At 35.8% G+C, this 25,615-nt stretch overlaps 1 protein-coding gene across 1 annotated transcript; it reads left to right on the forward strand.

Annotated features, from left to right (window-relative positions):
* Positions 1-9,635: 9,635 nt before the first annotated feature.
* LOC308494915 (small ribosomal subunit protein eS25-like) lies at positions 9,636-10,069 on the forward strand. The gene has a single exon (XM_081042887.1). The coding sequence runs from the start codon at positions 9,675-9,677 to the stop codon at positions 10,050-10,052; it is 378 nt and encodes a 125-aa protein (XP_080899013.1). The 5' UTR covers positions 9,636-9,674; the 3' UTR covers positions 10,053-10,069.
* Positions 10,070-25,615: the final 15,546 nt, after the last annotated feature.

Raw genomic sequence — 25,615 nt, forward strand, 5'->3', positions numbered from 1 at the left:
GCAGCTTTGTTTACAGTGGCCAAGACATGGAAACAACCAAAATGTCCTTCAATAGATGGGTGGATAAAGACGTTGTGGTATACATACACAATGGAATACTATTCGGCGGTAAGAAAAGATGATATAGGAACATTTGTGACAACATGGATGGATCTTGAGAGTATCATGCTAAGCGAAATAAGTCAGACCGAAAAAGTAGAGAACCCTATAATTTCACTGATATGTGGTATATAAACCAAAAACAACAAAAGAACAAGACAAACAAATGAGAAACAAAAACTCATAGACACAGACAATAGTTTAGTGGTTACCAGAGGGTAAGGGGGTGGGGGGCGGGAGATGAGGGTAAGGGGGATCAAATATATGGTGATGGAAGGAGAACTGAGTCTGGGTGGTGAACACACAATGGGATTTATAGATGATGTAATACAGAATTGTACACCTGAATTGTATGTAATTTCAGTAACAATTGTCACCCCAATAAATTAAAAAATAAAGAAATTGCATATCAGCTGCAAAAAAAAAGCAGGAAAAACCACAAATATGTGGATATTAAACAACACACTTTCAAGGAACGTCCTGGTCAAAGAAGAAATAAGAGGTGAGATCCTAAGATACATAGAAACAAATGAGAATTAAAATACATCCTAATGAAATATTGGGATGCAGCAAAAGCAGTTTTAAGAGGAAAATTTATATCATTACATGCCTAACTCAAGAAACAAGAAAAATCCCAGATATATAACCTCACATTACACCTTGAAAGACTAGAGAAATAAAAATAAATGAAACCCAAAGTCAGCAGAAGGAAAGAAGTAAGAAATATCAGAGCAGAACTAAATAGAGAACAAAAAGACAGTAGAAAAAATTAGTGGAACACCGAGCAGTTTCTTTGAAAAGATTAATAAAATTGACAAATCTTTGGCTAGACTCACTAAGATAAAAAGAGAAAGGATACAAATAAACAAATCAGAAATGAAAAAGGGGAGATTAACACAGATACCACAGAAATACAAAGGATCATCAAGGAATACTATGAAGGACTATATGCCACCAAATTTAATAACCTAGAAAAAAATGGACAAGTTCTTAGAGACATATACCCTTCCTAGGCTGAATCATGAAGAATTGGAAAATCTAAATAGATCGATCACCACTAAGCATCTTGAATCATTCATCCAACACCTTCCCAAAAGCAAAAGTCCGGGACCAGATGGCTTCTCTAGTGTATTCTCCCAAACATTTAAAGAGTATCTAACACCTGTACTACTCAAACACTTCCAAAAAATTGAAGAAGAGACAATACACCATAACTCATTTTAGGAGGCCAACATTATCCTGAGACCACAACCTGGTAAGGATAACACAAAAAAGAAAATGACAGACAAATATCTCTGATGAATACTGATGCAAAAATCCTAAACAGAATTCTAGCAAATCAAATGCAGCAATGCATTAAAGAAATTATACATCGCGAGCAATTGAGGTTCATCCCAGGGGTACAGGGATTGTTCAACATACACAAATCGATCAATGTGATACATTACATAAACAAAATAAAGGACTGAAATCATGTGATTATATCAATAGATGCAGAAAAAGCATTTGACAAGATACAACATCCATTTATGATTAAAACACTTAAGAAAATATGTATAGAAGGAAAATACCTTAACATAATAAAGGTAATACATGACAAACCCTCAGCTATTTTGCATAATTAACATTTAAAAACTGAAGTCCTTTGCTCTACGTTCAGGAGCACGACAGGGCTGTCCCATATCACCTCTGCTTTTCAACATTGTATTGGAAGTCCTAGCCAGCACAATCAGGCAAGAAAAAGAAATAAAAGGCATACAAATTGGGAATGAAGGAGTTAAATTGTCACTTTTTGCAGATGACATGACACTATATATAGAAAACCCTAATGACTACACCAGAAAGCTATTAGAAACAATCAACGAATACAGTAATGTGGCCGGCTAAAAATCAACTAGAAAAGTCCATTGTATTCCTATATACTAAGAATGAAATCTCAGAAAAAGAAATAAAAGTAAAACAATTCCTTTTGCAATTGCAACAAAAGAATAAAATGCTTAGGCATAAACTTAACCAAGGATGTGAAAGACCTATATACTGAAAACTATAAGACATTTTTGAAAGAAATTGAAGTAGACACAAAGGAATGGAAAAGACGTATCATGATCACGGATTGGAAGAAGCAACATAGTTAAAATGGCCATATTACTCAAAGCAATGTATAGATTTAATGCAACCCCCATCAAAATCCCAATGGCATTTTTTAAATAAATAAAACAAAAAATCAGCAGATTTGTATGGAACCAAAACAGACCCTGAATAACAAAGCAATCCTAAGAAAAAAGAACAATGCTGGAGGTATAACACTCCCTGACTTCAGCTTGTACTACAGGGCAATAGTGATGAAAACAGTATGTGTTGGCAGAAAAACAGACATACAGACAAATGGATTAGAATTGATAACCAAGAAATAACCCCACATAAATATGGACTGATAATTTTTGACAAAGAAGCCAAAAACATACAATGGAGAAAGACAGCCTCTTCAGTAACTGGTGCTAGGAGAATTGGATAGCCAAGTACAGAAGAATGAAACTATACTGCTATCTGTCACCATGTACCAAAATTAACTAAAAATGGATGAAAGACCTAAACATAAGACCTGAAAGAAAATGTATAGAAGAAAGCATAGGTACTAAACTTATGGACCTTGGGTTCAAAGAACATTTTGTGAATTTGACTCCAAAGGCAAGGGAAGTAAAAGCTAAAATAAATGAATGGGACTATATCAAACTAAAAAGCTCTGCACAGCAAAAGAAACCATTGATAAACTAAAGAGTCAACCAACCGAATGGGAGAAGATTTTTGCAAAATTCGCTTCCTATAAGGAGCTAATATCCAAACTATATAAGGAACTCATACAACTGAACAACAACAAAACAAACAATCAAATTAAAAAGATGGGCAGAGGGCTTAAAGAGATATTTCTCTAAAGAGGACATACAAATGGCCAATAGATATATGAAAAAATGCTCAACATCACTAATCACCAGAGAAATGCAAATAAAAACCACAATGAGATATCACCTCATCCCAGTTAGAATGGCTATCATCAACAAGACAAATAGTAACAAGTGTTGGAGAGGCTGTGGAGAAAAAGGAACATGTACACACTGTTGGTGGGAATGCAGATTGGTGCAGCTGCTAAGCAAGGCAGTGTGAAGAATCCTCAGAAAATTAAGAATAGAATTACCGTATGACCCAGCTATCCCTCTGTTGGATATCTACCCAAAAAATCTGAAAACATTTATCCATAAAGATATATGTGCTCCAATATTCATTGCAGCTTTATTTACAGTGACCAAAATACGGAAACAACCAAAATGTCCTTCGATAGATAAATGGATAAAGAAGTTGTGGTATATATACACAATGGAATACTATTCTGCTATAAGAAAAGATGTAATAGTACCATTTGTGACAACATGGATGGATCTTGAGAGTATAATGCTAAGCGAAATAAGTCAGACAGAAAAGTTGAGAACCATGTGATTTCACTGATATGTGGTATGTAAACCAAAAACAACAAAAGAAAAAGACAAACAAATGAAGAAACAAAAACTCATAGACACAGACAACTGCTTAGTGGTTACCAGAGGGCAAAGGGAGAGGGGTTTGTAGATGATGGTAAAGGGGATCAAATATATTGTCATGGGAGGAAAACTGACTCTGGGTGGTGGACACACAGTGTGAAATATAGATAATGTACACCTGAAATCTATATAACTTTACTAACATTTATCACCCCAATAAACTTTAATTTAAAAAAATTTAAGAAGACTAAAATATCAAACATTTTCTCCAATAACAATGCTATGAAAACTGAAATTAATTATGAAAAAATTGAAAAAAAGAGAAACACCTAGAGGCTAAATTATGTGCTATTAAACAATGAATATGTTATAAATGAGATCAAGGAATGCATCAAAAGAGACTTTGAGGCAAATGAAAATGAAAGGAGTATGATCCAAAATCTATGGGGACACAGAGAAAGTAATCCTAATAGGGAAATTCACAGCAATATAGGCCTATGCCAAGAACAAGAAGTATCTCAAATAAACAATCTAACCTTATAATTAAAGGAACCAGAAAAAGAAAAATACACCAAGCCTAAAGTGAGTAAAAGGAAGTAAATAAGATCAAAGCAGAAATAAATGAAATGGCGTCTAAATTAAATTACAAAAGATCAATGTACCAAGAGGGGGTTCTTTGGAAACTTAAAAAAAAAAAAAGATGAACCTTTAACTAGGCTCATCAAGGAAAAAAGAGAGAGGACCCAAATAAATAAAATCAGAAGTGAAAGAGGAGAAATATAATTGACACCACAGAAATACAAAGGATAAAATACTATGAAAAGTCATATGCCAACACATTGGATAATCTGGAATAAATGCATAAAAACATACAATCTTCCAAGACTGAATCAAGAAGAAACACAAAATTTGAACTCATTTTATGTGGCTAACATTACCCTTATTCCAAAACCAGACAAAGGTGTTACAAAAAAGAATTATAGGCCATTATCCCTGATGACCATAGATGCAAAATTCCTCAACAAAATACAAGCAAACAAAATTCAACAGTACATTTAAAAAAAATCATACACCACGATAAAGTGGGGTTTATTCCTGGAATGCAAGGTTGGTTCAACATCCACAAATCAATTTATGTGTTATACCACATAAACAAAATGAAGGATAAAGAGCATATGATCATATCAATACATGCAGAAAAAGCATTTGAAAAAATCCAGCATCCATTTATAATAAGAAACTCTCAGCAAAGTGGGAATAGAGGGAACATACTTCAACATAATAGAGGCTACATATTACAAATCCACAGCCAACATTATACTCAGTGGGGAAAATCTAAAAGTGTTTTCCTTAAGATCAGGAACAACACATGAATGTCTTCTGTCACCACTTTTATTCAACATGGTATTGGAAGCCCTAGCCACAGCAATCAGACAAGAAAAAGAGATAAAGGGCACCCAAACTGGAAAGGAAGAAGTAAAACTGTCACTATTTGCAGGTGACATGATATGGTATATAGAGAGCCCAAAATATTCCACCAAAAAATACTATTAGAACTGACAAATGAATTCAGTAAAGTAGCAGGACACAAAATTAATATTCAGAAATCAGTTGCATTTTCTGCACCAATAACAAAATAACAGAAAAAGAAATAAAGAAAAGAGCCCCACTTACAGTAGCTCACACACACACACAGAAAAGAACAAACAAAAAAACACCCTTAGGAATAAATTTAATCAAGGAGGTAAAAGACCTGTACTCAGATAATTATAAGACATTAAAGAAAAAAAAATAAAGATGATTCAAATAAATGGAAGCATATACTATGCTCATGGATAGAAAGAATTATCATTGTTAAAATGTCCACATTACCCAAAGCAATCTACAGATTTAATGCAATCCCTATCAAAATACCAATGGCATTTTTCACAGAACTAGAACAAATAATCCTAAAATTTACATGGAACCATGAAAGATACTAAATAGCCACAGGAATCCTGAGAAAAAAGAACAAAGCTGGAGTTATTACGCTTCCTGATATCAAACTGTAGTACAAGGCTATAGTAATCAAAACAGCATGGTACTGGAGTAAAAACAGACATATACATCAATGGAACAAAACAGACAGTCCAGAAATAATTCCATGCCTGTATGGTCAATTAATCTATGACAAAAGAACTAAGAATATATATGGGGGTAAAGACAGTCTTTTCAATGAATGGTGTTGGGAATACTGGACAGATACACGCAAAAAATGAAACTGGACCACCTTCTTACACTATATACAAGAATAAACTCAAAATGGATTAAAGACTTAAGTGTAAGACCCAAAACCATAAAACTCCTGAAAGAAAGCATAGTCAGTAAACTCCCTGACGTTGTTCTTAGTAATATTTTTTTCTGATATATCTCCTTGGGCAAGGGAAACAAAACAAAACAAAATAAACAAATGGGACTACATATAACTAAAAAGTTTCTGCACAGCAAAGGAAACCATCAATAAAACGAAAAGACAGCCTAATGAATGGGAGAACATATTCCACAATGATACATCCAGTAAGGGGTTAATACCCAAAATTTATAAAGAACTCATACAACTCAAAACCAAAAAACAAACAGTCCAATTAAAAAGTGGGGAAAGGACTGGAAGAGCCATTGCTCCAAAAAGAACATACAGATGGCCAATAGACATATGAAAAAATGCTCAATGTCATGAATCATCAGAGAAATGCAAATAAAACCCACAATGAGATATCACCTCACCCCAGTCAGAATGGCTATCATCAATAAATCTACAAATAACAAGTGTTGGTGAGGATGTGGAGAAAAGGGAACCCTTGTGCACTATTGGTGGGATTGCAGATTGATGCAGCCACTATGGAAAGCAGTTTGGAGTTTCCTCAAAACAAAATTACAAATAGAACTACCATATAACCCAGCAATTCCACTTCTGGTTCCTGGGGGACAGGGGGTAGTAGGAGTGGCTGCCCATGGCACAGGGTTCTTGGGAGGTGGGGGCGGGGTGACCACATGGCCTGGAGTTACAAGTAAGTGGTTGTATAACGTCACTATGCGGAGACACTGGGTTGTACTCCTAAAAGGGCAGCTTTTATGGTTTGTGAATTGTTACTCAGTAAAGCTGTTATTACAAAAAGAGGAAAGTGGGTTAGTGCTGCCTGGACCAGCCCCGCTGTGCGCCCAGCTCCAGGCAACCAGAGGCAGTTTCTCCCTCTCCTGCAGCACAAATCTGCTGATCTCCAGTCCTAACAAACCCTTCCCTTTGTCCGATTTCCCTCCCCAGCCTATTGCATTTGGCTCGCTTTTGCAGCAAAACTCTTAGGAAGAGTGGTCCATTTGCCCGGGCCTCACTGTCTTTCACCACTACACCTGCAGCCACCCATCGCCCAGGGGGCATGCGTGGTTCTCTGTCCAGTCTCCTGTCCCACACTGCCCAAACGACCTGCCCACTGCCCTCATCTCAGCTTATGGGCAGATGTCCTTTCTTCCAGTGGGGCCAATAACCTTGGAGTCCTCCACACCCCCTCTTCCTCTCACCCAACATCCATTCAATGCATACAGCCCCACTTTCAGAAAGTACTCAGAATATGAGCATTTCTCAGCACCCTGGTGCCACCATCCCCTCAGTGAGTCCCCAACTCTGTCCTGTGCCCCTGGAGTTCATTCACCATGTAGACGCCAGGGTTCCTTAGAGCCTAAGGTCAGATCACGTGACGCTTTCACCACGTCATCCGCTCCCATCCCAGAGAAAACAGAACCCTTTCACACTCCCCACAGGGCTTTTTTGACTCCAAAACGTGGCTCTTTGAAAGAATCTGTAAAATTGATGAGCTTCTCGCTGGACTGATCAATAACACAAGAAGAAGCAGATGCCTAGTGACAGGGTGACAGGGACATCACTACGTGTCCTGCAGACATAAAAATAATAAAGGGCAGCATGGAGAACTCCCCTAGCAAAGTCTAGCACATCCAATGCTGCATGACCTGTGACACAGCTGTGTGGGTGGGCTCATCTAAGGAGTGAGAGCTTTGTTTAACAATTGAAATCAATCAGTGCAATTCTGAAAATCAACAGAATAAAGCAGCAAAAACATACAGCAGTTTCATTAGCTGGGGAAAAAAGTACATTTGACAAAATGCAACATCCATTGAGGATAATAACTTAGGAAAGAAATGAACTTCCTCAACCTGATGACCAACAGCTACGAAAACCTGCAGCCAACGTATTCCTTAACAGTGAAGGGCGATGGTCCACCTGAGATTGTTACCACCAGACCAGCTCCTCCCTCACCCTCCTACTCACCATCACTGGAGGCTCCCACTGCTACAAGGGAAGAAAAGGAAATGAATGGCATACAGAGTAGGAGAAGCAAGATTCTATTTGCAGTCTGTCCATAGAGAATGTTTTAAAATTTAACAGGAAGATTCTAGAACTAATCAGTTAGTTCACTAAGGTCACCAGATACAAGATCAATACACAAAATCAATTATATCTCTATGTTACCATATGGGAACAATTGTAAAGTTAAATTTTAAAATCATGTTTACAATAGCATTAAAAATCATGACATGCCGGACCACTGCCCTGTACACCTGAAGCTGAAGCTGAATAATACTGTATGTCAACTATAATTTAATATAATTGTAGTCACGGGATGTGAAGTACAGCTGAGGGAATAGAGTCAATAGAATTGTAATAGATATGTACAATGTCAGAGGAGTAGACTTGGGGGGTGGTTATTATTTTGTGAGGGGTGAAATGTCTAACTATTACATGGTTTTGTATACCTGAAACTAATAAAAACCACAAACAAACAAAAACAAAGCAAAATCATGATGTACTTAGGGTTAAATTAACAAAATGTCTGCAAACTATGTACACTGAAAAATACAAAGTGTAGATGATAGCACCGAAGGGGGTCTAGACATGGAGACACCTTCATGCTCATAGACTGGAGGACTCAATGTTGTCAAGATTTTAAAGTCCCTGTTACAAACTCAGTTGTACCCCTGCCCCAAACTTATTGAAGCCCTAACTGCTCCCTCCATGTGACTGTATTTGGATGTAACTAAGGTTCAATATATCTATAATTTCTTCTTTATCCAATTGTCTACTGATGGGTACCTAGGTTAATATATATATATGAATGGTACTCGGCCATAAAAAAAAGAATGAAATCTTACCATTTGTGACAACATGGATGGACCAAGAGGGCATTATTTTAAGTGAAATAACTCAGAGAAAGAGAAATACTGTATGATCTCATATGTTGAATATAAACAACAAAATAAATGAAGAAACTAAGCAGAAAATGACTCATTGATGCAGAGAACAAATTAATGGTTGCCAGATGGGAAAGTGTTTGGGGGGTTGGGTGAAAAAGGTGAAGGGATTAAGAGGTACAAGTTAGTGTTCGGAAAATAGTCATAGGGATGTAAAATACAGCATAAGGAATATAGTTAATAATATTGTAATAACTATATATAGTGTCAGGTGGGTACTAGACTAATCAGGGGATCACTTTGTAAATTATGTAAATGTCTAACCACTATGTTATACACCTGAAATTAATATAAAATAATACTTTGTCTTATATATAGTTTTGCTACCCCAGTTTTCTTTTTGTTTGTTTCCAGTTGCATGAAATATCTTTTTCCATCCCTTTATTTTCAGTCTGTGTCTGTCTTTCAATCAAGTGGTTCTCTTGTAAGACATTATATGTATAAGTCCTGTCAATTTTGATAATTTGTCTGTTTCCTTGGAATTTCTATGTGGACAGTTATATAGTCTGTAAATAAAATTTTTTTTCTTACTTTGCAATTCTTCTTATTATTTTTTCCTTTGTTTCTTGTTTTGTGGTTCTGGTAAGGACTTTCTTAACAAGAAGGAAATGGTAATGATGGTTTCCCTTGTCTTCCCCTAATTTTAAAAGACATGCTTTTAATGTTTATAATTGAAAATGGTCTTTTTGTCCGACATCTTAGCGAAGCTGCAGTCGTAGCTTCTGCTGTCCGCACTTTGCCATGCCGCCCAAAGACGACAAGAAGAAGAAAGATGCTGGAAAGTCGGCCAAGAAAGACAAAGACCCAGTGAACAAATCTGGAGGCAAGGCCAAAAAGAAGAAGTGGTCCAAAGGCAAAGTTCAGGACAAGCTCAATAACCTAGTCTTGTTTGACAAAGCGACATATGACAAACTCTGTAAGGAAGTTCCCAACTATAAGCTTATAACACCAGCTGTTGTCTCTGAGAGACTGAAGATCCGCGGTTCTTTGGCCAGGGCAGCCCTTCAGGAGCTCCTTAGTAAAGGACTTATTAAATTAGTTTCAAAGCACCGAGCTCAAGTAATTTACACCAGAAACACCAAGGGTGGGGATGCCCCAGCTGCTGGTGAAGATGCATGAAGAACAGGTCCCACCAACTGTACGTTTTAAAAAATAAAACTTTATTAAATCAAAAAAAAATGGTGGTAATTCTGTAAAAAAAAATTACTGCCATATTTTCTGTATGATAGTTATATTAGGTTCATAAAATGAGTTACTGAATATGCCTTCTTTTTAATTATGGTTTATTAACATTTAAGCATAATTGGTATACAATCTTATGTTGGTTATAGTAGTTCAGGTGTACAATACAATGATTGGATGTTTTTATACTTTACAATATGATCACCCCTTTAACTCTAGTAATAATCGTTCACCATATAAACTTGTCATAATATTGTTGACTATATTCCCCTTCCCATTTTCACCCATCTGCCCATCCCTTCCCATATTGTAATCAACCCTACGGTCACTGTTTCTATGAGCCTGTTCTTTTTAAAAGATTCCACATATAAGTGAAACCATATGATATTTGTCTTTCTCTGCCTGACTTATTTCATTTAGCATAATACCTTCTAGATTCATCCATATTGTTGCAAATGGAAAGATTTCATTCTTTTTTATTGCTGTGTCTGCTGTGTCTTCCCTGTTTTCAGGGAAACATGGTATATACAACGGAATATTACTTGCTACAACATGGATGGATCTTGAGATTATCATGCTAAGCGAAATAAGTCAGATGGAAAAATTGAAGAAACTTGTGAGTTCACTCATATGTGGAGTATAAAATGGAAAGCAACAAAATAAACAAGACAAACAAACAAAAACTCATAGATACAGGAAATACTTTACTGGTTACCAGAGGGTAAGGGGGAAAAGGTGATGGTAGAAGATTGTAAAGGTGGTCAAATATATGGTGATGGAAGGAGATTTGACTTTGGGTGGTGAACACACAATGCAACATACGGATGTTATATTATAGAATTATACACTTGAAACCTATATAATTTTATTAAGCAATGTCACCCCAATAAATTTAATAAAGATTTAAAAAAAGAAACATCAAAAAAGGAAGAAAGAATGAAATACCGCCATATGTGATAACATGGATGTATCTTGAGAGTATCATGTTAAGTGAAATAAGTCATACGGAAAAGGACAAGAACCATGTGATTTCACTCAAATGTGGGATATAAAACAGAAAGCAACAAACTCATAGACAGGAAAAATACGATGTTGGTTAGCACAGGGGAAGGGGGGTGGAAAGAGATTGAAGAGGGTACAGGGGGTAAAATATATGGTGACAGAGACTAGACTTTGGGTGGTGAGCACACAATGCAATGTACAGATGATGTATTATAGAATTGTACACTTGAAACCTATATAATATTACTAACTAATGTCACTCCAATAAATTTAATAAAATGTAAAAAATACCCCCTCTCAAGACAAATGTACTTTGAAAAGAACATCGTAGAAAGAGAAGAAAATAGGAGGGGAATTACCACAATTCCATTACCTCATTATGGCTACTGTTATTATAGCGATTTATTTTCTCCAAACCTTTTTGTATCTGAGTATTTTCGCACAGTTTCAATCATAGATATCATTTTGTTTACCAGTTTTAGTAAATTCAACATTGTATTTGCCCATTTTGATACATAGTTTTCATATTCATAATATTAATAGCTAAAGAACATTTCAACAAAAAATTGCAGAATTTTTAAACCTTTTCCCCTTTTGTTTACCAGCCCCATATGCTGTACAGATCCAGATAATGAAGCTCAGAAAGGTGAAACAATGTGCCAAGGGTCACATAGTTAGTGACAAGGTCACAACACAAAGCTAGATGTTTGTTTCAAATATTGCTTTCTTTCCACTATTGCTCTCTGCCTCTTTTTCACACAAAATCAAGGGATTAGAAAGTGAAGATATCTGCATATTATCCTCTATGAAAGGACAGAGAAAAGTTGTAAAAGGGAAAGGTTGGGGACAGAACAATACGCAAAGTACCCATCAGACCAAAGGCCCTGGATTTGCGTTTATAGGAGGAGCCTGCCTTCTCATTAACATGCCAAAATATTTCCTTTCATATCATTCTATCTATCCTCTGATGTGATGGACATGGTTTGAAAAATAGCATTAAATCCAATGCTATAGCATTATATAGCATTATATAGCATTATAATGCTATAGCAATACTATAGCATTAAATCCAATAGCGTACCAAGGGCACTTTTGTTTTCCCTTCTTTTATGAAAATAAGGTTATATTCTTATCCTCTGACATTCAGTCCTCAGTCCCACTGAACATTCATGGCTATACCAGGCTTGTCCATTAAATTTCATGAAGCAGTTGCATGATGTTCTGGAATGGATAGTATTTGAGGGTAGCAGAGCCCTAGGATTTTAAAACTCTTGTTCATTCTGAGGGTAGGAATTCAGAAAAGTGCAAGCAATGTCCAGGCTCTGGATCCCACTTAGTGGATAGAACCCATTTAGAAGTGGGGAGTTTACGCAAGATGCAGTTGCTCTGGCTGGTCTACGCCAGGCCACTCCTCTTTTCCTAGGGGCAGTGGGAATTAGGCAGAGAAAAAATCTTGGGTCAATCACCTCCTGCTTTGTTTTAAGCAAATACAATACAGCTTTGCAAATAACTCCTTGTTCTTTGCCCAGCCAATAGAAAAGTGTTCCCAGCCTAGGGTAAATAAGGAACAAATTTTACATTCTTCCTACTGGAAATCCTTTAACATCAGTGCTTATAGAGCTCTCTGAAACCATAGGTTTTACCCTTCATGTTACATATGGGGAGACTGAGGAAAAGACAGATAAATCACTTGCCTAACATCATAGATGAGTTAGTCACAGAGCTAAGAAAAAAATTTGAATGTCCTGAATCCTGTTCCAGTGCTTTTTACATTATTCCGTAGGTCCATTCTTGAAGGATCTAAGTGGAGTAGGTGGATAGTTAAGAAAGAAGCAGACTTTGTCCAGACGATGCTTGCATCTTTGCATATATGATCTCCTCTTGTTGCCACAACTTATCACTTTTTAACAGAATGATAATATCTACTTGAGAGTTATTGTCAGGAATATATGGCTTAATATTTGAAAAGCACTAAGAAGAAAGTTTGGAGCATTGATTGGGCAGCTTACCTGTGCCAGTGAGGAGGTCCGTGCATGTTAACTGGTCCCTGATATCCCAGAGCTACCCCCTGGGAGCTCTACTTGCCCTGGGCCTGACTGGTTCTATTTTGCAGAAGAGGAAACTGAGGACAAAGTCAGAAAACAATCTGGGATCCATAGAGAAATTGTATGTGATGCAATGAATTCAGGGATTCAAACCCTCAATAATTGATCAGTGTGCAAATACTTTCAAAACTTTACATAAGAATGGTGATGGCTGGAGGGCAAAAGAGGGGAATGGGGTGAATTGTATGTTAGTGGTTGCTAAATAGACTTACTGCCTAGTGCTTACAAATTTCAAATCCTAACGCTGTCCACTTGAAATCCATGTAATCTCGGACACCCATTTTCCCACAGTCACAATAAAATCATACGTATGTTTTACAAGAATGGAGAGAAAAAGCATGATGGATAGTCCTGGAAAATAAAATATTTTAAACTAACTTTTTAAGAAAACATTTTAGAAAAGCCAACGCAAGTACCCTTCCTCAAATAAAGAAAAAAAAGAGGAGAGATTGTGGAATGATGTCAGCAAAACAGTACACTAGGAAGCTCTAAATTCTTGTCCCCCTACATAAAACTTGAAAAAACAAAACAAACAAACAAACAAATGAAAAACAACCAGAGCTGTGCGAATCAACATTAAAGGAGATCTGAAAAACACGAAAAGTGCTATACTAACCAAGCAAACACCCAGTTAAAAAGTCATTTTCAATATGATAGGAAAGCTTAGTGGTGTTTTTACTTACCCTTTTCCAAGTCTCTCCCCAATGTAGTAATCTTGGTCTTCATCAGGTGGAAACTGGGTTTGCAATCTTCTCTCTGGAACCAGAGGACACAGAGTAGACTTTAATCATCCTGGGGTATAACAAACGAATAATGTAAGGTGCTTATCTCTGCTTTTCAAAACTTAGAAAATAGTAGGAAAAGTTGCAGGCAATGCTGTTAAAAGACACAAGTCAGGCTACAAACTCACAGATGGGTGAGATATTGCAGTGGGAGTCTTACAATAGACCACGTAACACATGAAGGAAAAGCTGGGACAAAGTTCTTTGGGTAATTAGGACATTTAAAAGCAAGTGTATATATGGGGTAATTTTAAAAATCATGAGGATACTGAGACAATATGCATGCTTTAAAAAATGTCCTGAGAAGACCTTAAGTTTTTCCTCAGGCTGATGCCTAGGCTGAGAGAAAGCTCAGTTAAGTGTTGAAGAAGTGCACTAGCAAATCTGTCAAGTCAGGTAGAGGTGGTTGTTCCCTCCATTTTGTTTTTTGTTTCATTTCCCTGGATTTCAAGGAAATTTACGTCAAAACAGTACCTGAAATGAACTAAAGGAGCAGAGACTTCAGTAATCACACATGACAAGGAATAATCTTAGCAAATATTGTTTGGAACAATATCAAAACAAATGTACCACTACAGCTATTAACAATTAAAAAACAAACAAACCAGCAAACAGTGGGGGAACATGGAAAATTGGTTTCCATTGTTACTACATTATAATAGTCAAACGCCCAATTTCAAAAGTAAGATAAGTTACAAGGTACGCAAAGAAACAGGAAAACATGGTTCATTCAAAGGAACAAATAAATCCATAGAAAATATTCCTGAGAAAACCAAAATAGCAAATTTAGTAGAAAAGACCATTTAAAATTTTTCTTAAATATGCTCAAATTGCTAAGGAAAAGCATAGACAGAGAACTAAAAGACATCATGAAAATACTATGTGAACAAAATGAGAATATCAGTGAAGAGATAGAAATTATAATAAAGAAAGAAGGAATTTTGGAGACGAAAAATACATAAAGTGAAATTAAAAACAAAAAAAAACAAAAAAACAAGACTTCCACAGAAAGACTCAGCAGCAGATTTGAGCAAAGAAAAGAGTCATAAACTTACATAGGAGAATTGAAATTATTGAGTCAGAGGGGAAAGAAAGAGAAAAAAAAGAAGAAGGAAAATGAACAGACCCTAAGGGATTTATGGGAAACTCTGAAGAAACCAACATATGCATGATGAAAGTCCCAGAAGGAGAAGAGGAAGAAAACAGGGCAAAAAGGTTATCTGAAGAAATAGTAGTTAAAGACTTTCCAAATTTGTTGAAGCACATGAATCAACAAGTTTAAGAGGTTCAACAAACTCCAAGTAGGAAAATTCTAAAAGAGAGCCATACTGAGACACATTATAATCAAACTGACAAAAGACAAAGTCAAAGAAATATGGATAGCAGCAAGAGTGAAATGACTCATCCTGTTTAAGGGATCCTCGATATAATTATCATCCAAGTGCTCATCATAAACTTTGGAAGCAAGAAGGCAAGAGAACTATATATATTTACCAGGGGTGCCAAAAATATATACACAAGTGGACACTTTGGTCAACATTGCTCGAGCAGTAGTTCACTGTATTCAGAAGTGTCTGGACATTGATGGCAACCACTTTGAGCACCTCTTGTAATTGCAGAAGTCAAATGTGACTTGTATTCATGTTTTGTTATCGGTGTACAAGGTTGGACAATTAAGTTTGCAAGCTCATCCTAGAAAAAGTGCTACATACCTCATTGCTGAATATCACTATAGTCACCTTTGAAGGACTCCCCTTGGGAAGCTATGCACGGACACCAGCGCCTAGTCCACCCTTCAAAGCAATTTTGGAACTCTTTCTGGAATGGCCATCAGAGCTGTCCTGAATGTCATCAAAATGTTTCCTTTCAATATTTCCTTTGTCTTTGGGTAAAGAAAGAAATGTTGGGGGCCAGATCAGGTGAGTAGGGAGGGTGTTCCAATACAGTTATTTGTTTACTGGTTAAAAACTCCCTCACAGACAGTGCCTTGTGAGCTGGTGCATTGTCGTGATGCAAGAGCTATGAACTAAAGTACTGTCTGTGTCTATAAGTTTTTGTTTCTTCATTTGTTTGTCTTGTTCCTTTGTTATTTTCAGTTTTATATACCACATATCAGTGAAATCATATGCTTCTTGACTTTTTCTGTCTGACTTATTTCGCTTAGCATTATAATCCCAAGATCCATCCATGAGGGTAGGTGGGAAGGGGTTGGTAGATGAGGGTAAAAGGGATCAAATACACGGTGATGGAAGGAGAACTGACTCTGGGTGGTGAACACACAATGGGATATACAGATGATGTATTACAAAATTGTACACCTGAAACCTATATAAATTTACTAACAATTGTCACCCCAATAAATTTTAATTAAAAACAAAAAAGAGCCATGAACTGTTAGTGAAAAGTTCAGGTCAGTCTTTTCAGCACTGCTAAATAGCAAACTTGCTTAACTATCCAGTTGGTACACATTCACAATGAATAAACCCTTTGATATCGAAAAAAGGTTAGCAACAGCATTGCAACAAGTTCGCAAACTTAATTGTCAGACATCGTGTGTGTGTGTGTGTGTGTGTATGTAGATATATAGAGAGTTAGAGATAGATAGATAAATAAATAGATAGAGATATACATATATGTTTAATGCTAAAAGAAAGAAAACTGTCAACTAAGAAATCTACATACAAAAAACAAACTCTTCTTCAGAAATGATGGAGAAATTATGATAATTCCAAATAAGACCTGATGAAGTTCAATACAATTTGACCTACCCTATGAGAAATGCTACAGGGAGTATTTCAGGTTGAAATAAAAGAATCCTAGACAGAAACTCAAAGCTGTAGGAAGACAAAAATATCTCCCGTAAAGGTAAATATATGGGCAGATATAAAAGTCAATGTTAATGTATTTTGCTTTGTAACTCACTTTTTGTTTTCTACATCGTTTAAAAGATAGATGCATACAAATAGTTATAAATATATGTTATTGTTCACACAACATATAAATATATAATTGGTGATATTAATAACTTAAAAGGAGGATAGAGATATTTAGTAGTATAGTTTTATTAATAACTGAAGTTAAGTTGATATCAATTCAAATTAAATTGTTATAACTCTAGCATGTTATGTATAATCTCAGATGGAACCACAAAGAACATTCACAGAATAAATACAAAATAAATGAGAAGGGAATCAAAATGCTTTGCTATAAAATCATCAAATAACAAACAAAGCAGTAAGAAGAAGAAATGAGGTACATAAAAAGCTACAAGACAGAGAAACAGATTGCAAAATGGCAGTATTAAATCCTGCCATTATCAGTAATTCCTCTAAATGTAAACGGAGTAAACTTCCAATTAAAAGGTATTGGTTGGCAGAAGGAATGAAAAAACATAATTCTACTATATGCTGTACACAGGGAATTTTTTAAGTTAAAGTGGAAGGACATTAAATAGTAACATAAAGACACATGGAAGTAAAACACTCACTGGTTAAAGTAAATATGTAGACAAAATTGTCCAATATTGTAATAGTGATGCATAAATCACTTTCAACTCTAGTATAAAAGTTAAAAGACAAAAGTATTAAGAATAACCATAACTACAATAACTACGTAAGAGATACACAATATAAAAATATATAAACTGTAACATCAACTACATAAAGTGTGTGTAGGGTGTAAAAGTGTAGAGTTTTTCTGTGTGAAAGATGCTAACATCATCTTAGACTACTTATAATTATAAGATGATTTTTGTTAGCCCTATGGTAATCACAAGAAACAAATATAGTAGATATACAAACATAAAGGGAGAGAAACAAAAGCATACCGCTACAACAATCATCAAATTACAAAGGAAGACAGCAAGAGAGGAAACAAAAGAACTACAAAACACAGAAAAAAAAAATGAACAAAATGGCAGCAGTAAGTACTTTCCTATCAAAAATTACTTAAAACATTTTTTTGCATGAGAAATAAATTTTATTTTGCTTCCACAACATAAATGATCCACTCACGAGTAACACAGTATGATTTTTTAAAGTGGTTTATGATAAATTATAAATGAGACCTAATAAGGGAGTTCCTGTGTTCTGTGCTCCTACAATTTGATTTTACTTACGTGTGGCTTCAATCTTTACCTGGTCGGAGAATAAATCAAACAACTTTCCACTCACAGAAGGGTTTTACTTCTTTGTTTTTCTCTGTTATTTTAATGGAATAATATCTACTGATCTATTTTCAAATTTTCTCATTCCTCTGCCTGTTAAAATCTACTGCTGATCACCTCTAATACAATTTAAATTTCAGTTATTGTAATTTTGAACCCCATAATTATCTTTTCCCCCCATAATTTCTATCTCTTCATTTACATTCTCTATTTTCTCTAGTAAGGGTGAAGGTGGAAGAATGGTATTTTAGCAGGCAGTAGATGATGGTTTGGTGTTAGAAGACAACTGTCAATAGTTTTAAAAATACAAGGATTGCATAATGTTGGGGAAATTACAGGTGTAAACGGAGGTGAGATTTTGATAAAAGAAATTAATTATGAGACAGTTGTAAAGAGATAAGGAGGGACTACATTTGGCAGTCTCTTAAATATTTGTAATGTAGTATTTTCCATTCAAACCAATTACATAAATACGTCTTGAGCTCTTTCCTCTATGTAAGACCACACACACATACATCCCACCCCCCTACACCTCTTGTGGCTTTTACAATGCTTCAGAGTTGCCACTATTCAGTTACTATCTCAAAGATGAGAAACATATATATTTCTTGCTGCCATGGAGCCCATGGTTTTGGAAGAGACTTAAACTTATACATAACTGTCACAGAAGCCTAAGGTTAAAAACACAGTATTAGAGTTCCAGTTTGGACAAGGTGGAGTAGAAATATTTTTCCTTATTCGTACAAAGTACAACTAAAATCCCTGAACATCGTATATAATAGCAACAAAAGAAAACTCTGAAAGTTGGAGAGAAAAATTATACTGGCTACATACCTTAGGACTGAAAGAATCAAATAATGGTAAATTCCCCCAGTTTTATTTTGCTCCCCAGGTATTTCAGACTGGGTACTAGAGATGCCCACAACCTGGAAACAGCAAACAGACACAGAAAAATATATTCCCAAGGACAGCCTGCTTTCTCTCACCAAAGGATCTGAAAAAGAGTGGCCTAGAAAGAAATAAAACTTTATGACAACACCTGCTGTATTCCAGAGATACATCATGGAAAAAACTCACACTTTTCCTCCATTTCACATAAGTGGGGCTCAGTGGGTAACCTTGATATCCATTATTTCTTGGTAGAAGCAGGGCACTCACTCATTTATTCAATGGAAGCTAATTGGGGAGCCTGGACTTCCATTCCCATTCAGTGGTAATGACATGGCTCTTCCATTCATCTACTGGCCTGTTATAAAAGAAGTAAGTTACAGAGTCTCATAACATAATATAAAGAATGTCCATGATATAACTGAAAATCACTCATCATGTAAAAATAAAAGTACAACAGGAAAATCTCAAATGAGAAAAGACAACAGACACCACATCTGAAATTGAAACAGATATTGGAATTATCTGACATGAATTGTAAATCAGACACCATAAAAAATGTTTCAACTAGAAATTACAAAAATGTTTGAAACAATTGAAAAAATAGAAAGTCTCAGCAAAGAAATAGAAGATATATATGGTAATTTTGAACTTAAAAATAAAATGATCAAACAAAACCTCACTGAATGAGCTCTGTAGTAGAAAAGAAATGGCAGAGAAATGAGTCAGAGAACATGAAGATAGACTGACAGAAAGCAATCTGAACAATAGAGAAACTGTAGCTGAAAAAGTATAACAAAATGGACAGTGTTCCAAGAGCCCATGGGGCAATAATAAATAGTATAACATTTGTGAATGTTAGAGTCCCAGAAAGAAACAAGAAATAGTCTGGGATAAAAAAAAATATTTGAAAATATAATGACTGACAATTTCCCTAAATTGGCAAAAGTCATAAACCCACATTCAAGAAGCTGAGTAAATGTCAAACAGGATAAATACAAATACCATGTTTCACCAAAAATAAGACCTAGCTGGACCATCAGCTCTAATGTGTCTTTTGGAGCAAAAATTAATATAAGACCTGGTCTTATTTTAATATAAGACTGGGTATAATATAATATAGTATAGTATAGTATAATATAATATAATATAATATAATATAATATAATACCGGATCTTTGTAATACAATATAATATAACAATATAATATAATATAATACAATACAATACAATACCGGGTCTTATATTAATTTTTGCTCCAAAAGACCTTTAGAACTCATGGTCCAGCAAGGTTTTATTTTCAAGGAAACACGGTAAGTCCATGTCAACATACATCGTAGTCAAACTTCTGAAAACAAAACACAGAAAAAAATCTGAAAGAAATTAGATAGAAACGGTCTGTTATATATAGGGGGAAAACAAAATTACGTCAGATTTCCCTTCAGAACCATGGAGGCCAGAAGGAAGTGGCACAACATTTTCAGGTGCTAAAAGACAATAATTATCAACCAAGACTCTGGTATCCAGTGAAAATATTTTCAGAAATGAAAGGGAAATTGAGACCTTCTAACAGAAGGGAAATTTAGGAAATTCTTCCCCAGCAGATCTATGCAAAAAAGAATGGCTAAATAAGTTTTTGCATAGAAAGGAATTAATGAAAAAAAAACCACAAATCTTGGAAAACAGGAAGAATTAAAATGTGGGTAAATATAATAGACGATCCTTTTTTGAGTTTTCTAAATTATGTTAGAAGGCTGAAGTAAAAATTATAAAATTGGATTTCTAGTAAAGACGGCAGAATAGGTAAAAGCTGTGCTTACATCCTCTCATGACCACATCAAAATTACAACCAAACTACAGAAAAACCATGATGGAGAGTCACGTGAAGTCTAGCTGAGGCAAAGCTCTACAGCTAAAGACATACAGAAGAAGCCACCTCGAGACTGGTAGGAGTGCCAGAGACACAGAGCAGGATGGTCCCACACCCACATGTGGCCATTAAAAATTGGGAGGAATATCTTGGCTCCACACATTGCCCCCCAGAGGAGCGGGGGGTCTCAGCCCCACAACAGGCTCCCCAGCCCAGGGTTTCAGTGCCAGGGAGAGAAGACCCTATAATTTCTGGTTGTGAAAACCAGTGGAGATTGTAACTAAGTGAGATAGAGGGTGGCTGCAGTTTTAAGTGCTCCTCTTAAAGGGCCCATGCATGGACTTACTCGCTGACAGACTACCTCTTAGCTCCAGTGCTGGGACAGAATCAAAAAGTGCCAGGGAAAACAGGGGGAACTGAGTTGTCATTTCTCCAAAGAGGACATACAAATGGCAAATAGACATATGAAAAAATGCTCAACATCACTAATCATCAGAGAAACGCAAATAAAGACCACAATGAGATAGCACCTCACCCCAGTCAGAATGGCTATCATCAACAAGACAAATAGTAACAAGTGTTGGAGAGGCTGTGGATAAAAAGGAACCCTCATACACTCTTGGTGGGAATGTAGACTGGTGCAGCCATTATGGAAGGCAGTGTAGATGTTCCTCAAAAAATTACGAATAAAATTACCATATGACCTAGCAATCCCTCTCCTGGGTATTTTCCCAAATAATCTGAAAACATTTATCCATAAAGACAAGTGTGTTCCAATGTTCATTGCAGCTTTATTTACGGTGGCCAAGACATGGAAACAACCAAAATGACCTTCGATAGGTGAACGGACAATAAAATTGTGGTATATATACACAATGGAATACAATTTTGCGGTAAGAAAAGATGAAATAGGACCATTTGTGACAACATGGATGGATCTTGAGACTACAATGCTGAGCGAAACAAGTCAGACAGAAAAAGCAGAGAACCATATGATTTCACTGATATGTGGTATATAAACCAAAAACAACAAAAGAACAAGAGAAATAAATGAGAAACAAAAACTCATAGACACAGACAATAGTTTAGTGGTTACGAGAGGGTAAGGCGGGAGGGAGGTGGGAGATGAGGGAAAGGGGGATCAAATATATGGTGATGGTGATGGAAGGAGAACAGATTCTGTGTGGTGAACACACAATGTGACTTATAGATCATGTAATACAGTATTGTATACCTGAAATCTGTATAACTTTACTAGGAATCGTCACCCCAATAAACTTTAATAAAGTAAAATAAAATAAAGAAGAAAAGAAAAGCAGAGAGAATAATTTTTAAAACAAACAACTAAAAGGCTAGACTAAAGCCTTTATATATCAATAATGACATTAAATGTAAAAAGGTTAAATACATAAATTAAAAGAAAAATTGGATTTAAAAAATATGATCCAAATATGCTGTGCAAAAGAAAATGAAATACAATGACATACATAGTTTGAAAATGACAATGTAGGAAAATAAATGCCATGGAAACACTAATCAAAAGAAAGCAAGTGTGGCTATATTGATATCGAATAAAGTAGATGTCAGAGCAAAGAAAATTACTAAGGATTGAGAGGGATGCTATATAATGATAAAATTATGAGTCCTCTTAGAATACATAGCAATCCTAAAGGTGCATGCAACAAACAAGAGAGGAGAAAAATAAATAAAGCAAAACTGATAGAAAATTTCAACACCACTGTTTCAAAAATCGTTAACTACAAGACAGAACATCAGAAAGGATACAGGAGAATTCAGTGACACTATTCATCAAAAGAATCTAATTTATACTTATAGAAAACTCTGGCCAGCATTTACCCAATAACAGAATGCACAACCCTTTAAAGAATTCATGGAACATTTACCATAGATAAACCATTCACCAAAACAGTAAGGGCTACTATCTAACAAACCTCAAAAATTTAAAGAATTGAAATCATATAGAGTATGTTATTTGACCACAATGAAAACTAGAGACAATAATAGACAACTGGAAAATCTTCAAAAATTTAGAAACTGAACAACACTCTTGTAAATAATCCATGGGTCAAAGGTAAGAGGGGCGGAGGGTGGTAGATGAGGGTAAAGGGGATCAAATATATGGTGATGGAAGGAGAACTGACTCTGGGTGGTGAACACACAATGGGATTTATAGATGATGTAATACAGAATTGTATACCTGAAATCTGTATAACTTTACTAACAATCTTCACCCCAATAAACTTAAAAAAAAGGAGAATGTCTCAAGGGATTTAAAATATATACTGACCTGAATGAAAATGAAAATATAAAATTACAAAATTTGTGGGATGCATTTCAAATAGAGCTCAGAGATAAATTTGTAGTGCTAAATGCTTACATTGAAATAGACGAAAAGTTTCAAATCTATAAGCCTAGCTTTCCCCTTAAGAAAGTAGGGGTAAAAAAAGGAAGCAGAAGAAAGGTAATAATAAAGATCAGAGTAGAAATCAATGAACTTGCAAATAAAAACAATAGATAAAAATCAATGAAATATTGTTCTTTGAGAGATCAATAAATTTGAAAAAGCTCTATGAAGACACAGTGTTATTTGAAGTCAAAGGTAGAACAAAAAACTTCCAGTGGAAACTTCGTGCTGGGCTCGGGATGGGATAAATAATAATTTTGGTGGGAGTGATAATTGTTTCGGTGAATCCACATTGTGCCTTGTTTTTCCTATGCATGAATTTATTGAGTGCTGCCCTCAAACCTATGTGTGGGTATTATGGCCCTTGTTTGATGAGAAAACAAGCTTTGAGAAGTTAAGGGAATTGACTGTGATCACATAGAAAGAAGAGAAAGGATTTAATTATATGTTTGTGTGGTTCTACAGGCTGAAGAATTTGTCTACCATGTCCCCTAGGAAATGCTTCATGGATGTGGTGTCATTCCATATTGGCATTGAATGATGCAAAATATTTCCAAGGAGATAAGATTGAAATGGGAAACCATGCAAAAAGGCATCTGTCACTGACAACATTGTCAGCACAGGTTTTTGTCCTGATGTACTTGCATGCTAGTTTCTGAGTTTAACTATTTGGATTATTTGCTTCTAATGCAGCATTCTCCAAACCATATTCATCATCTTTCTACCCAATCTGTCCTCCCTCCCACCTTCCTCATTTTTGCCAGTAGCAGCGCAAATCACTCATCATTTAAGCTGGACATTTTTGTGCATTTTGGGAATTATTCCTGTCTTTCATTGTATGTATCTGGTCAGTTTTTAAAAAGTTATTTATTTTTTCATTAAAGTTGATATTCAATATTATTTTATATTAGTTCCAGGTGTACAGCATAGTGATTAGACGTTTATATAATTTATGCAGTGATCCCCCGATAAGTCTAGTACCCACCTGGCACTATAAGTAGTTGTTGCAACATTGTTAACTATATTCTCCATTATGTACTTTACATCCCTGTGACTATTTTGTAATGACCGATTTGTACTTCTTATCCCTTCACCTTTTTCACCCATTCCTCCCTCCCCCACCAACTTCAGTTTGTTCTCTGTTTCTGAGTCTGTTTCTGTTTTGTTTGTTCATATATTCTGTTCTTCAGATTCCACAAATAAGAGAGATCATATGGTATTTGTGTCTCTCAGTCTGACTTATTTCACTTAGCATAATACCCTCTAGGTTCACCCATGTTGTTGCAAATGGTAATATGTCCTTCTTTTTTATGGCTGAGTGATACTCCATTGTGTCTTATGCATTCTACCTTCTACCTGTAGTTTCTTATATTTGTCCATCTCATTCTCATCCTTCTCTTTTCGCTGACTCATTGTCTTAAGCCAAGAGTATTTTAATAGACACATTCAGCAGTGCCTATTTACTTGACATCTTTCTTACTTGACTGGGGACCTCTTGAGATCTAGAATCATGTAATTCATATTTATATGCTGAGAGACTCTCTGCGCATATGTAGCCTATTTAATATCTTGTGGCATGTCCAGAGTGCTAGTGAGGTGGCCTTACAAGGGTCTTATTCCATGACAAATCAGGGAGCTTTATGGAAAAGAAAAAAAAAAGACTAGATACTTTTGGGTTTGACAGCCCAACCCTATGAGCAAGAAATCTCAAATATGAGGGTTATGGGCCACCCCTTACATCTTCCATGGCTCCATCCTACCTCATCAGCAGAGACATGGGCAGGGAATTCATTTAACTTTTTGAGAAATTAAGTGCACAAATTGGCGATTGGAAGCCAATACTCTGCAGTGTAGGGGAGGCTATTTTATGGTAAATCGCTGTCTTTGAACCAGTGCCAATTCCCTCAAGATGGAGGGCACTGACAAGAAGCAAATGACATAAAAGATGGCTCATTTGATTATACAAATAAAACAGAAAGGATGCAAAGCATGGTTCTGTGGTTGGATACCAAATATTCAACTTGTAGGAAAGGGTATTTCTCCTCTCCAATTTCGGCACTGGGGCTCTTAGAATAGAAAGGAACACCTATAATGTGGACACAGCAAGAACATCTTGCAATATTAAGTGGCTTCTTTAGGTACTGGAGTTTTTGCCAAGTTGTCAGCAATAGCAGCACAACTCGTTGCTGGACACCTAACTGCCTGGGGACCATGTAAGAAGTTAAAGGACTTGGCTTGTGAGACCATGAAACAGTTACGATAT

The sequence above is a fragment of the Rhinolophus hipposideros genome, assembly GCF_964194185.1.
Source record: "Rhinolophus hipposideros genome assembly, chromosome: X".
Taxonomy (NCBI): Eukaryota; Metazoa; Chordata; class Mammalia; order Chiroptera; family Rhinolophidae; genus Rhinolophus; species Rhinolophus hipposideros.

Bases quoted from the DNA above. Each gene is read 5' to 3' on its own strand.
- LOC308494915 (XM_081042887.1), top strand. From the start codon at position 9,675: ATGCCGCCCAAAGACGACAAGAAGAAGAAAGATGCTGGAAAGTCGGCC.